Source organism: Bombina bombina, chromosome 1 (assembly GCF_027579735.1).
Source record: "Bombina bombina isolate aBomBom1 chromosome 1, aBomBom1.pri, whole genome shotgun sequence".
NCBI classification, from domain to species: domain Eukaryota; kingdom Metazoa; phylum Chordata; class Amphibia; order Anura; family Bombinatoridae; genus Bombina; species Bombina bombina.
The window spans coordinates 494,604,805-494,617,621 of NC_069499.1; the positions used below are offsets into that span (position 1 = coordinate 494,604,805).

The 12,817-nt window shown below is 37.3% G+C and overlaps 1 protein-coding gene across 3 annotated transcripts in view; it reads left to right on the plus strand.

Annotated features, from left to right (window-relative positions):
• The window catches only part of HECW2 (HECT, C2 and WW domain containing E3 ubiquitin protein ligase 2), a 746,182-nt gene that overhangs the window by 679,355 nt on the left and 54,010 nt on the right, over window positions 1-12,817 (plus strand). For all 3 annotated transcript variants that reach the window (XM_053698566.1, XM_053698567.1, XM_053698568.1), the window contains 4 exons: window positions 1,883-1,985; window positions 2,913-3,009; window positions 4,325-4,408; window positions 6,994-7,103. In XM_053698566.1, coding sequence (XP_053554541.1) covers window positions 1,883-1,985; window positions 2,913-3,009; window positions 4,325-4,408; window positions 6,994-7,103 — 394 coding nt within the window. The remainder of the gene's footprint in view (window positions 1-1,882; window positions 1,986-2,912; window positions 3,010-4,324; window positions 4,409-6,993; window positions 7,104-12,817) is intronic.

A 12,817-nucleotide genomic window follows, 5' to 3' on the forward strand; every position in this document is an offset into this window, starting at 1 on the left:
AACAGCCTATAGTTGCAGTTGTGAATAAACATTCAGAAGATCATTTGCTGTCAATGTATACATAGAAACTCGGAAATAATTGTATTTGTTAAAAAGTGAAATGTGCGCATGTGAGAAAACCCTTCCCCAGAAAAACAGTATGCAAGAACCGTAAATGTGAATTGCGAAACTTGTCAGAATGTATTTTCAAAAGGTAAAAAGTAATGGAAAATATTTTAAGAAAAGTCATAAGAAAATGGTGTGAAAAGTGTTTTCAGATGGATTGCAATATCTTTGGTAAAGAGGTCTCATTTCAAAGTATCAAGTTAAAGCGACACTGAACCCAAATTTTTTCTTTTGTGATTCAGATAGAGCATGTAATTTTAAGCAACTTTCTAATTTACTCCTATTAGCAAATGTTTTTCATTCTCCTGGTATGTTTATTTGAAAAGCAAGAATGTAAGTTTAGATGCCGGCCCATTTTTGGTGAAAAACCTGGGTTCTTGCTGATTGGTGGATAAATTCATCCACCAATAAACAAGTGCTGTCCAGGGTTCTGGAGTTTCTTTTTTAAATAAAGATATCAAGAGAAAGAAGAAAACATGATAATAGGAGTAAATTAGAAAGTTGCTTAAAATTGCATGCTCTATCTGAATCACAAAAGAAAAAAATTGGGTTCAGTATACCTTTAATCAAGGGCACATTAATTTGAAAACAGTTTAAAATTGTGCATTTCTAATGGATTGTAATGGCCCTGAATTTGTAAACAGCTTACTGTATAGCGCAACCAATTGTGAAAAGCTATTCTGACAGGTTGTAATGTACAACATATTTTCATTATAAAGTGCACTGTTTGTCTCACAATAAACATGAAAAAACTAATAACCTTTTTAGTATTTTAACAGTAATCATTCACAAGATGAATTCAGCCAGGATAATTGGCAGGTTGGGCCGTCTCTCTTACATACTGAAAATAAAAGACTAACTAGATACTGAGGAACGATTACTTTTCATAATGTCACATTTGTGCTGATTATAGAGAGGTGACCATTACCATTACATATAGGGATGATAAAAAAAGATAAATACTTGCCAAAGGTTTGCTTTCTTAGGACAGTTTCACCTTGTGTCCTTTTAAATAATAGTCCCAGGAGTCTATCCTGCATTTTATAAATCCACCCTGAGGAGATGAAAAAGAGAAAAAAGCTAAATTAAGTGTGTCATTTATTGATGGTGTTAGTGTTTGCTCTCATTTGTATATGAGTGATTGTATATTTGTTATGCAATTATATGTTGCGCTTAAATGGACACTGAACCCAAAAAAAATTATTTCGTGATTCAGATAAAGCATGCAATTTTAAGCAACTTTCTAATTTACTCCTATTATCAAATTTTCTTCATTCACTTACTATCTTTATTTGAAAAAGAAGGCATCTAAGCTTATTTTTTGGTTCAGAACTCTGAACAGCACTTTTTTATTGGTGGATGAATTTATCCACCAATCAGCAAGAATAACCCAGGTTATTCACCAAAAATGGGCCGGCATCTAAACTTACATTCTTGCATTTCAAATAAAGATACCAAGAGAATGAAGAGAATTTGATAATAGGAGTAAATTAGAAAGTTGCTTAAAATTGCATGCTCTATCTGAATTACAAAAGAAAAAATTTGGGTTCAGTGTCCCTTTAATCGTATATGAGATTGTGAAGTATCATGTGGGTTTTTGAGTCAGCAGAGTGGGCAGAACCATGGGAACCTCTAGTGGGCATGGTCGGCACTACTATTGCTCTTATGCAAGGTGCCCATGGAATCTTTTTAGAATGTGGGCATCTTGTGAAGGTGCTCTGTAAACAGTATTCTTATGTGCAGCATTATGCTATTTTTTCTTTCTGCTAATACACAGGTAGGAGAGGACGCACGTCATTCAGGGCCTCCGGTTTTACCAAGACCATCAAGCACTTTTAATACAGTCAGTAGAGGCCAATACCAGGACATGGTTCCAGTTGGTATGTAGTGTGTTAATTTACCCTTTATTACTTAATATCCCAACTATGCTTAGGATTTTGTAATGTGATGTGCTTGCAGTACATTACACTATATACACTACATTTCACAATGGATTAATAAATGTAAATCTTCACCCTAAGTTTCTTTACTGCTTCCGTCTAAAGGCTTCTGAAGTAATAGTAAAACATTATACTAAAATAAGCCTCTGAAACATGGCCTAGCCCTAGGCCAATTGACCTATCAAACCTCTTTTTCAACATAATGATGCCACAGATCTGCCAACTTATTTTATAATGTGCAATAAATTGATTTTCAGAGTACAACATGATCCAAATGAATACTTAACAATAAGCTATATCCATTTACTAATGGAGCATTTAAAACACACTTTAATGCAGAGGAGAGTATTTAACAAAAGACTTGCCTAGCAATATTTTAGCTACACACATACTGAAGATAGTATACAATAATCCTAAACATTATTATATTATTAAACCAGCTTTATTGGAATAAGAAAAAGTATAATTCAAGTAAAACACAATCAAACAAATTTCCGATTGGCCAAGACTAAAGTACTAAAAGCTGTGGGTTTTAAAGAACAATAAAAACAATAATAACAGTGAGATCAAATAGATATACAGTATATTATATAAGTCCCTTAGTAGAATAGTGATATAAGAGAAATGACTAGGGGCAACAGTATGTTTCTATTTACTCAATAAAACACAAGTCCAAGCATCCACAAATAACCTAATTGTAAATGTGGGCGCCAATGCAAGAGGTCGAGGAAGGGAAGGGTTAATGAGGCACAGGGAAGTAAGGGGCTATTTCTTAAATAACATGTTTATAAAAATGTTCACTTTGTGGATTTATCTTTATTTACTCTCTGTAAACTAATGCATATGGACACTATCTTTTTGTTAAAGGTTACAATGAAAAAATAGTTGCATTCTTGCGTCAACCAAACATCTTTGAAATTCTCCAAGAACGTCAGCCTGACCTCTGCAGAAATCATCCGCTCAGGTATTAACACCTATATTGATTCTAAAAGATAAAAGAGGGTAAAACCTGTTTACCAATAAAACTTTTTATACTTTAGCTGTGTATATAAGTGTAATACTGACTGCTCTAGATGCTGCATTATATCAGTAAAAACAATAAACCCACAAGACGTAAAGAATAAAAAGTTGATGGAACTGCTATGAACTCTTTTCTCTAGCCTTGGTATATAACAATCTACACAGCTAGAGCTTCAGCAATGTAAAATAGAGAAATTCTCATGATCCCAATGAGCATATTAGTTACCTGACAGCTTCACTAGCCAGTATTTTTGATATAGGCGACAGATAATGTATAGGGGAACAAGACAGGAAGGGGAAGTGCAGCAGAGGCATAACATTGCGCCAATGTGCCAATAAGACAGTTTGAGCTGAAAAAGATTTTTTGTTCATCATGTTGCCATGTTATAAAGTAATCTATGCTAGTTAGACATTATGAAGAATATAGGTAAAGACTGAACATTGTATTTCAATAACAATATGAAGCATTATTTTACTGATTTAGTTTATATATGTATTTCTGTCTCACATGATAGACTTTAATTCATACTTGCACTATTTTTGTATTATTATTTTTTTTGGGTGATAAGCACTACATTTCTCATTATACAGGAACTATGGAACCCATTGTAATCTATTACTTTGTGCACAAAAATGTCATTTAAAATACATTACAAGTACAATTTGAATGAGCTGAACTGGTTTAAATACAAAAACAATAAAAACTGATTTTTTGCAGGAGGTTTTTGTAGGATAGCCGTCAACCACCACAAAAGCAAGCTATTCGGACAGTGCAAAAGTTAAACATGGTGGCTTAATTTGTTTTGTTATATTTTTATATAATTTTGAGCAATGTTATCATTAACAATGGATTAACATCCAAAAATGTAATTGCACTCATAAATGAACAGTAAAACAATCAGTTGTTGTGGACGTGTTTCATATGTTAGGTGTAAAGATATGACTAAAATGCATTTGAAGTGCTAAAGGATGCAGAATTAGATACATTAAAAAATCATGTAAAAAAAACCCATGAAAACGTTACTGATGGATCAGAATAACATTGATGGATGTTTTTAATAGGTAGTATCTGTTGAGTATTTTTGAATAAAAAAATAAAATGCCATGAGAAAACTGGGTTTTTATGGATTGAATTGGCCTCAAATTCAATGTCCGAAACTGAAACACCTGGAGATAACTCTCTGCGTCTCTTCTAATGGATTGGAATACACCATTAAATTTTCAAAAGTATTCATACAAACGTGTATTTGCTTGTTAAGGGAGAAGATACAGTTTATAAGAGCAGAAGGACCATCAGGACTAGTACGTCTATCTGGTGACGCAGACCTTGTCATTCTTTTAAGGTAGGAATTCTCCAAACTATACAGACTATGTAAAGTTATAATTTAATATATATTCTAAATTAATAATAACTATCAATGAAAAAGGACTGTGTGGAGCCATTATTATTTGTCTAGATTACGAGTGAAGCAGTAAATCCACTCTAACTCCACTTGACTTCTGCTCCTTGCACGCGTGGGGTAGCACACTTATTACAAGTTGAAAGTAGATATGTTCCGCTTGCGCGTTAACCCGACACTCGCAAACAACAGAAAAGTGGGGAAAAACTAACACTCATATTCACACGTTAACCCGAATGGACATAAAACTCCTTCTCTAATAACCCCTAAACTTCCACATAGCCCACCACAAATTCCCCTCTACTCTAGTGGTATTTAGGCCTCCCACTCAAGCGTAAACACCGCTAGTTAACGTGCATATTACAAGTTGAAAGTAAAACTTTTGTGCACAAGCCAAACCCGACACATGCTAACTTCAGGGCCTCTGATATCGTGGCTGCGCAAACTTTTTCTCCCTATAGACTTCAATGGAGAGTGCAGAAGAAAAAAACCTAACACCTATCGCTCGCGCGCTAATCCAAGAGAAGTTATAAAAATATCACATTTCAATGTTCATCACAGTTATTTGTATTTTAAATAAATATTTATATATATATATATATATATATATGCATATACCTATATATCTATTCATATAGATATAAAGGTATAGATATATATATATATATTTTACATTAAAATTATCATATATTTTTAGAAATATATATTTAATGATAAAAATTACATGAAGAACATTGGAATGTAAAATATGCATAACTCGCATTAGGTCTAATGCGGTGTAGGGTTAGCACACATGAAGAATTAGTGAGCCATAAGATCACATTACATTAATTAATAATATTTTCCAATATTTTATTAATACATAACTCACCTTAAGATAACTCATGTCGGGTTAACGCCCGTGAAGAATTAGTGTACTCCTGTCGGGTATATATAAAGGTATAGATATATATATTTTACATTAAAATTATCATATATTTTTAGAAATATATATTTAATGATAAAAATTACATGAAGAACATTGGAATGTAAAATATGCATAACTCGCATTAGGTCTAATGCGGTGTAGGGTTAGCACACATGAAGAATTAGTGAGCCATAAGATCACATTACATTAATTAATAATATTTTCCAATATTTTATTAACACATAACTCACCTTAAGATAACTCATGTCAGGTTAACGCCCGTGAAGAATTAGTGTACTCCTGTCGGGTATATATATATATATATATATATATATATATATATATATTACAGTATCTATAATTAATTAATCATTATTATTAATATTTGTAATATTTAGTATTTCCATAACGCGCCTTAAGATAACAAATTCTTTATGTGCCCTAGCCCCACACCGCGTAAGACCTAAAGGGCGAAACCCAAAGCGCATTACGCATATTTTATATTCCAATGTTCTTCCCAATGTTTTAATTTTTATTATTAAATATATATTTCTATATATTTATGATAATGTTAATGTAAAATATATATCTATACCTATATATCTATGGGAATAGATATATAGTTATATATATCCTGTGTATGTATATGTGTGTATGTATATATATATATATATATTATATAAACATGTATTTAAAATAAAAAATAAAATTTTATAATATGTGAAGAATATTGGAATGTTAAATATTTACAGTAATATACTGTAAAACACATTATTAAATATTATTATATAATTATTATATATATATATATATATATATATATATATATATATATATATATCCCTTTGCAGTCAAATACATGGCCATATACCATATACCTTTGAAGTTCGAACTTATAAAAATATGTAATATTTCTATGAATATTAGATAGGGTTTATATGAGTGTAACAGTTTATTTTAATGTATTTATGTTGTGTGTGGTGCAACTTTTCTGTTAGCCCTAACCCTTTACGCAAGGTCTTCAGTCCTGCTAACCTGACATGCATTAAATTAGATTGCGCTAGAGTAAACATATTTACAAGCGCAAATTAAGGTGCCCACTGTAATCTGATATTGCTTGTGTGCAAATTTGTAATCTAAAATTTATAATCTACCCTATATGTATTAAAGGGACATGAAACCCAAATTTCCTATGATGTAGTGCTCCAGACACATACCTAGGTATCTCTTCAACACAGAATATCATGGTAATGAAGCAAATTTGATAATAGAATTGGAAACATTTTTTTAAATGGTATGTTCTTTCTGAGTTACAAAATACAATTTTGGGGTTTCATATCCCTTTAATGTCAGGAACGCCCACTAACGAAACTAGAAAAATAGGTGTAGCAAATTTTAAGCAATAACGCCCCTCATCAACCTAACAAGCACATGTGAATATAGCCCAAAGTCCAGGTCCCCTTACAATGAGACTTTTTTAGCAGTGCCAAATTTAAAAACAATCTTGCAAAAATGCCATCTTCCTATTATTGTGTATGTAGATTAGATTAGTAACATCTCAGTGACTGTGCTGGGCAAAAATGTTTTTTTTTTTTTTACCTAATGCAATTTTTTTACACAGCCTCTTTGAAGAAGAGATAATGTCATATATCCCACCACATGCCTTACTTCATCCCAGCTTTTGTCAGTCTCCACGTGGTTCCCCAGTTTCTTCTCCACAGAACTCACCAGGTATAGTATAAACTGTAGTTGTCACTAATCACCTTTATTGTATACAAAGTTATGTGCTTGTGCCTGTGTGTCATAGCAAAGTGATATTAAAGTCATTTTCTCCTGTTAAGTGTAGTCAGTCCACGGGTCATCATTACTTATGGGATATTAACTCCTCCCCAACAGGAAGTGCAAGAGGATCACCCAAGCAGAGCTGCTATATAGCTCCTCCCCTCTACGTCACACCCAGTCATTCTCTTGCACCCAACTAATAGATAGGATGTGTGAGAGGACTGTGGTGATTAAACTTAGTTTTTTATATCTTCAATCAAAAGTTTGTTATTTTAAACGACACCGGAGTGTGTTGTTTCCTTCTCAGGCAGAATTTGAAGAAGAATCTACCTGAGTTTTTGTATATGATCTTAGCGGACGTAACTAAGATCCGTTTGCTGTTCTCGGCCATTCTGAGAAGTAAGGTAACTTCAGATCAGGGGACAGCGGGCAGGTTCACCTGCAAAGAGGTATGTTGCAGTATATTATTTTCTAAGGAATGGAATTGACTTTGAAAATACTGCTAATACCGATATAATGTAAGTACAGCCTTAAATGCAGTAGTAGCAACTGGTATCAGGCTGACATGTATATATGTTAACACTTAAGTATTTCTGGGGAATGGCACTTCACTGGGAAAATACTGTATGCATATATCTTTTAGCCTAACTTGCAGTGGGAGCGACTAGCAGCAGGCTTTTTAAAGACATTTCATATATTTGATTTTAAACGTTTGCTGGCATGTTAAATCGTTTAATTCTCTGAGGTACTTGGTGAAAATTGTTTTGGGCTTTATTTTCCACATGGCTGTCGTTGTTTTAAATTAAAACAGTTTACTGAGCTCCCCTCACTGTTGTAGTGTGAGTGGGAGGAGCCTATTTTGGCGCTTTTACTACGCATCAGAAATTCAGTCACAGTCTGTCTTTTTCTCCCTGCATGATCCAGGACGTCTCCACAGAGCTCAGGGGTCTTCAAAACTAGTTTTGAGGGAGGTAATCACTCACAGCAGACCTGTGAGACTGTGCTTGACTGTGATAAAAACGTTTATATTGTCAATTGTTATACGTTTTTTTCTGATATTAAGGGTTAATCATCCATTGCTAATGTGTGCAATCCTTTGCTAATTTTGATTTATATAACTAATCCGGTTCATTGTTATTCAACTGTGACAGTTTTTGTGTGCTTCTTAAAGGCACAGTAACGTTTTTACATATTGCTTGTAAATTTAGTTGAAAAGTATTTCCAAGCTTGCTAGTCTAATTGCTAGTTTGTTTAAACATGTCTGACTCAGAGGAAACTCTTTGTGCAATATGTTCAAAAGCCGAGGTGGAGCCCAATAGAAATTTATGTACTAATTGCATTGATGCTACTTTAAATAAAAGTCAATCTGTACATGTTAAGCAACATTCACCAGACAACGAGAGGGAAGTTATGCCGACTAACTTACCTCACGTGTCAGTACCTGCATCTCCCGCTCAGGAGGTGCGTGATATTGTAACGCCAAGTACATCAGGGCGGCCATTACAAATCACTTTACAAGACATGGCTAATGTTATGACTGAAGTTTTGTCTAAATTGCCAGAACTTAGAGGTAAACGAGATCACTCTGGGATGAGAACAGAGTATACTGATAATGCTAGGGCCATGTCTGATACTGCGTCACAATATGCAGAGCATGAGGACGGAGAGCTTCATTCTGCGGGTGACGGATCTGATCCAAATAAATTGGATTCAGACATTTCAAATTTTAAGTTTAAGCTGGAAAACCTCCGTGTGTTGCTAGGGGAGGTGTTAGCGGCTCTGAATGATTGTAACACAGTTGCAATCCCAGAGAAAATGTGTAGGTTGGATAAATATTTTGCGGTACCGACGAGTACTGACGTTTTTCCTATACCTAAGAGACTTACTGAAATTATTACTAAGGAGTGGGACAGACCCGGTGTGCCTTTCTCACCCCCTCCTATATTCAGAAAAATGTTTCCAATAGACGCCACCACACAGGACTTATGGCAAACGGTCCCTAAGGTGGAGGGAGCAGTTTCTACTTTAGCTAAGCGTACCACTATCCCGGTGGAGGATAGCTGTGCTTTTTCAGATCCAATGGATAAAAAGTTAGAGGGTTACCTTAAGAAAATGTTTGTTCAACAAGGTTTTATATTACAACCCCTTGCATGCATTGCGCCTGTCACGGCTGCGGCTGCATTTTGGTTTGAGTCTCTGGAAGACACCCTTGACTCAGCGACATTAGATGAGATTTCACTTAAGCTTAAAACCCTTAAGCTAGCTAATTCATTTATTTCTGATGCCGTAGTACATTTAACTAAACTTACGGCTAAGAATTCCGGATTCGCCATTCAGGCACGCAGAGCGCTGTGGCTAAAATCCTGGTCAGCTGATGTAACTTCTAAATCGAAATTACTTAACATACCTTTCAAGGGGCAGACTTTATTCGGGCCCGGTTTGAAAGAAATTATCGCTGATATTACGGGAGGTAAAGGCCATGCCCTGCCTCAAGACAGAGCCAAACCTAGGGCTAGACAGTCTAATTTTCGTGCCTTTCGTAACTTCAAGGCAGGAGCAGCATCAACTTCCTCTGCTCCAAAACAGGAAGGAGCTGTTGCTCGCTACAGACAAGGCTGGAAACCTAACCAGACCTGGAACAAGGGCAAGCAGGCCAGAAAACCTGCTGCTGCCCCTAAGACAGCATGAAGTGAGGGCCCCCGATCCGGAAGCGGATCTAGTGGGGGGCAGACTCTCTCTTTTCGCCCAGGCTTGGGCAAGAGATGTCCAGGATCCCTGGGCGTTGGAGATCATATCTCAGGGATATCTTCTGGACTTCAAAGCTTCTCCTCCACAAGGGAGATTTCACCTTTCAAGGTTGTCAACAAACCAGATAAAGAAAGAGGCGTTTCTACGCTGTGTACAAGACCTTTTACTAATGGGAGTGATCCACCCAGTTCCGCGGTCGGAACACGGACAAGGGTTTTACTCAAATCTGTTTGTGGTTCCCAAAAAAGAGGGAACCTTCAGACCAATATTGGATTTAAAGATCCTAAACAAATTCCTAAGAGTTCCATCGTTCAAGATGGAAACTATTCGGACAATCTTACCCATGATCCAAAGAGGTCAGTACATGACCACAGTGGATTTAAAGGATGCTTACCTTCACATACCGATTCACAGAGAACATTACCGGTATCTAAGGTTTGCCTTCCTAGACAGGCATTACCAGTTTGTAGCTCTTCCCTTCGGGTTGGCTACGGCTCCAAGAATCTTTACAAAGGTTCTGGGCTCTCTTCTGGCGGTACTAAGACCTCGAGGAATTTCGGTAGCTCCGTACCTAGACGACATTCTGATACAAGCGTCAAGCTTTCAAACTGCCAAGTCTCATACAGAGTTAGTACTGGCTTTTCTAAGGTCGCATGGGTGGAAAGTGAACGAGGAGAAGAGTTCTCTCTTACCACTCACAAGAGTTCCCTTCTTGGGGACTCTTATAGATTCTGTAGAAATGAAAATTTACCTGACAGAGGACAGGTTAACAAAGCTTCTAAATGCTTGCCGTCTCCTTCATTCCATTCAACACCCGTCAGTGGCTCAATGCATGGAGGTAATCGGCTTAATGGTAGCGGCAATGGACATAGTTCCTTTTGCACGCCTGCACCTCAGACCGCTGCAATTGTGCATGCTAAGTCAGTGGAATGGGGATTACTCAGATTTGTCCCCTACGCTGAATCTGGATCAGGAGACCAGAGATTCTCTTCTATGGTGGCTTTCTCGGCCGCATCTGTCCAGGGGGATGCCCTTCAGCAGACCAGACTGGACAATTGTAACTACAGACGCCAGCCTTCTAGGTTGGGGCGCTGTCTGGAATTCCCTGAAGGCTCAGGGATCATGGACTCAAGAGGAGAGTCTCCTTCCAATAAACATTCTGGAATTGAGAGCAGTTCTCAATGCCCTACTGGCTTGGCCTCAGTTAGCAACTCTGAGGTTTATCAGGTTTCAGTCGGACAACATCACGACTGTGGCTTACATCAACCATCAGGGAGGGACAAGAAGTTCCCTAGCAATGATGGAAGTATCAAAGATAATTCGCTGGGCAGAGTCTCACTCTTGCCACCTGTCAGCGATCCACATCCCAGGAGTGGACAACTGGGAGGCGGATTTCCTAAGTCGCCAGACTTTTCATCCGGGGGAGTGGGAACTTCATCCGGAGGTCTTTGCCCAAATACTTCGACGTTGGGGCAAACCAGATATGGATCTCATGGCGTCTCGCCAGAACGCCAAGCTTCCTCGTTACGGGTCCAGGTCCAGGGACCCGGGAGCGGTCCTGATAGATGCCTTGACAGCACCTTGGACCTTCAGGATGGCTTATGTGTTTCCACCATTCCCGATGCTTCCTCGTTTGATTGCAAGGATCAAACAGGAGAAAGCATCAGTGATTCTAATAGCGCCTGCGTGGCCACGCAGGACCTGGTATGCAGATCTAGTGAACATGTCATCCTGTCCACCTTGGTCTCTGCCTCTGAGACAGGACCTTCTAATTCAGGGTCCTTTCAAACATCAAAACCTAATTTCTCTGAAGCTGACTGCATGGAAATTGAACGCTTAATTTTATCAAAGCGTGGATTTTCAGAGCCAGTAATTGATACCTTAATACAGGCTAGGAAACCTGTTACCAGGAAAATTTACCATAAGATATGGCGTAAATACTTACACTGGTGCGAATCCAAGGGTTACTCATGGAGTAAGGTTAGGATTCCTAGGATATTGTCTTTTCTACAAGAAGGTTTAGAAAAGGGTTTATCTGCTAGTTCGTTAAAGGGACAGATCTCAGCTCTGTCCATCCTTTTACACAAGCGTCTGTCAGAAGTTCCAGACGTTCAGGCTTTTTGTCAGGCTTTGGCCAGGATTAAGCCTGTGTTTAAATCTGTTGCTCCGCCGTGGAGCTTAAACTTAGTTCTTAACGTTTTACAGGGTGTTCCGTTTGAACCCCTTCACTCCATTGATATCAAGCTGTTATCTTGGAAAGTTCTGTTTTTAATGGCTATTTCCTCGGCTCGTAGAGTCTCTGAATTATCAGCCTTACATTGTGATTCTCCGTATCTGATTTTTCATTCAGATAAGGTAGTTCTGCGTACTAAACCTGGGTTCTTACCTAAGGTAGTCACTAACAAGAATATCAATCAAGAGATTGTTGTTCCATCATTGTGTCCTAACCCTTCTTCAAAGAAGGAACGACTTCTGCACAATCTAGATGTAGTCCGTGCCCTGAAATTTTATTTACAGGCAACTAAAGATTTTAGACAAACTTCTTCCCTGTTTGTCGTTTATTCTGGACAGAGGAGAGGTCAAAAAGCATCTGCTACCTCTCTATCCTTTTGGCTTCATAGCATAATACGTTTAGCCTATGAGACTGCTGGACAGCAACCTCCTGAAAGGATTACAGCTCATTCTACTAGAGCTGTGGCTTCCACTTGGGCCTTTAAGAACGAGGCCTCTGTTGAACAGATTTGCAAGGCTGCAACTTGGTCTTCTCTTCATACTTTTTCCAAATTTTACAAATTTGACACTTTTGCTTCTTCGGAGGCTGTTTTTGGGAGAAAGGTTCTTCAGGCAGTGGTTCCTTCCGTATAGAGATCCTGCCTGTCCCTCCCGTCATCCGTGTACTTAGCTTTGGTATTGGT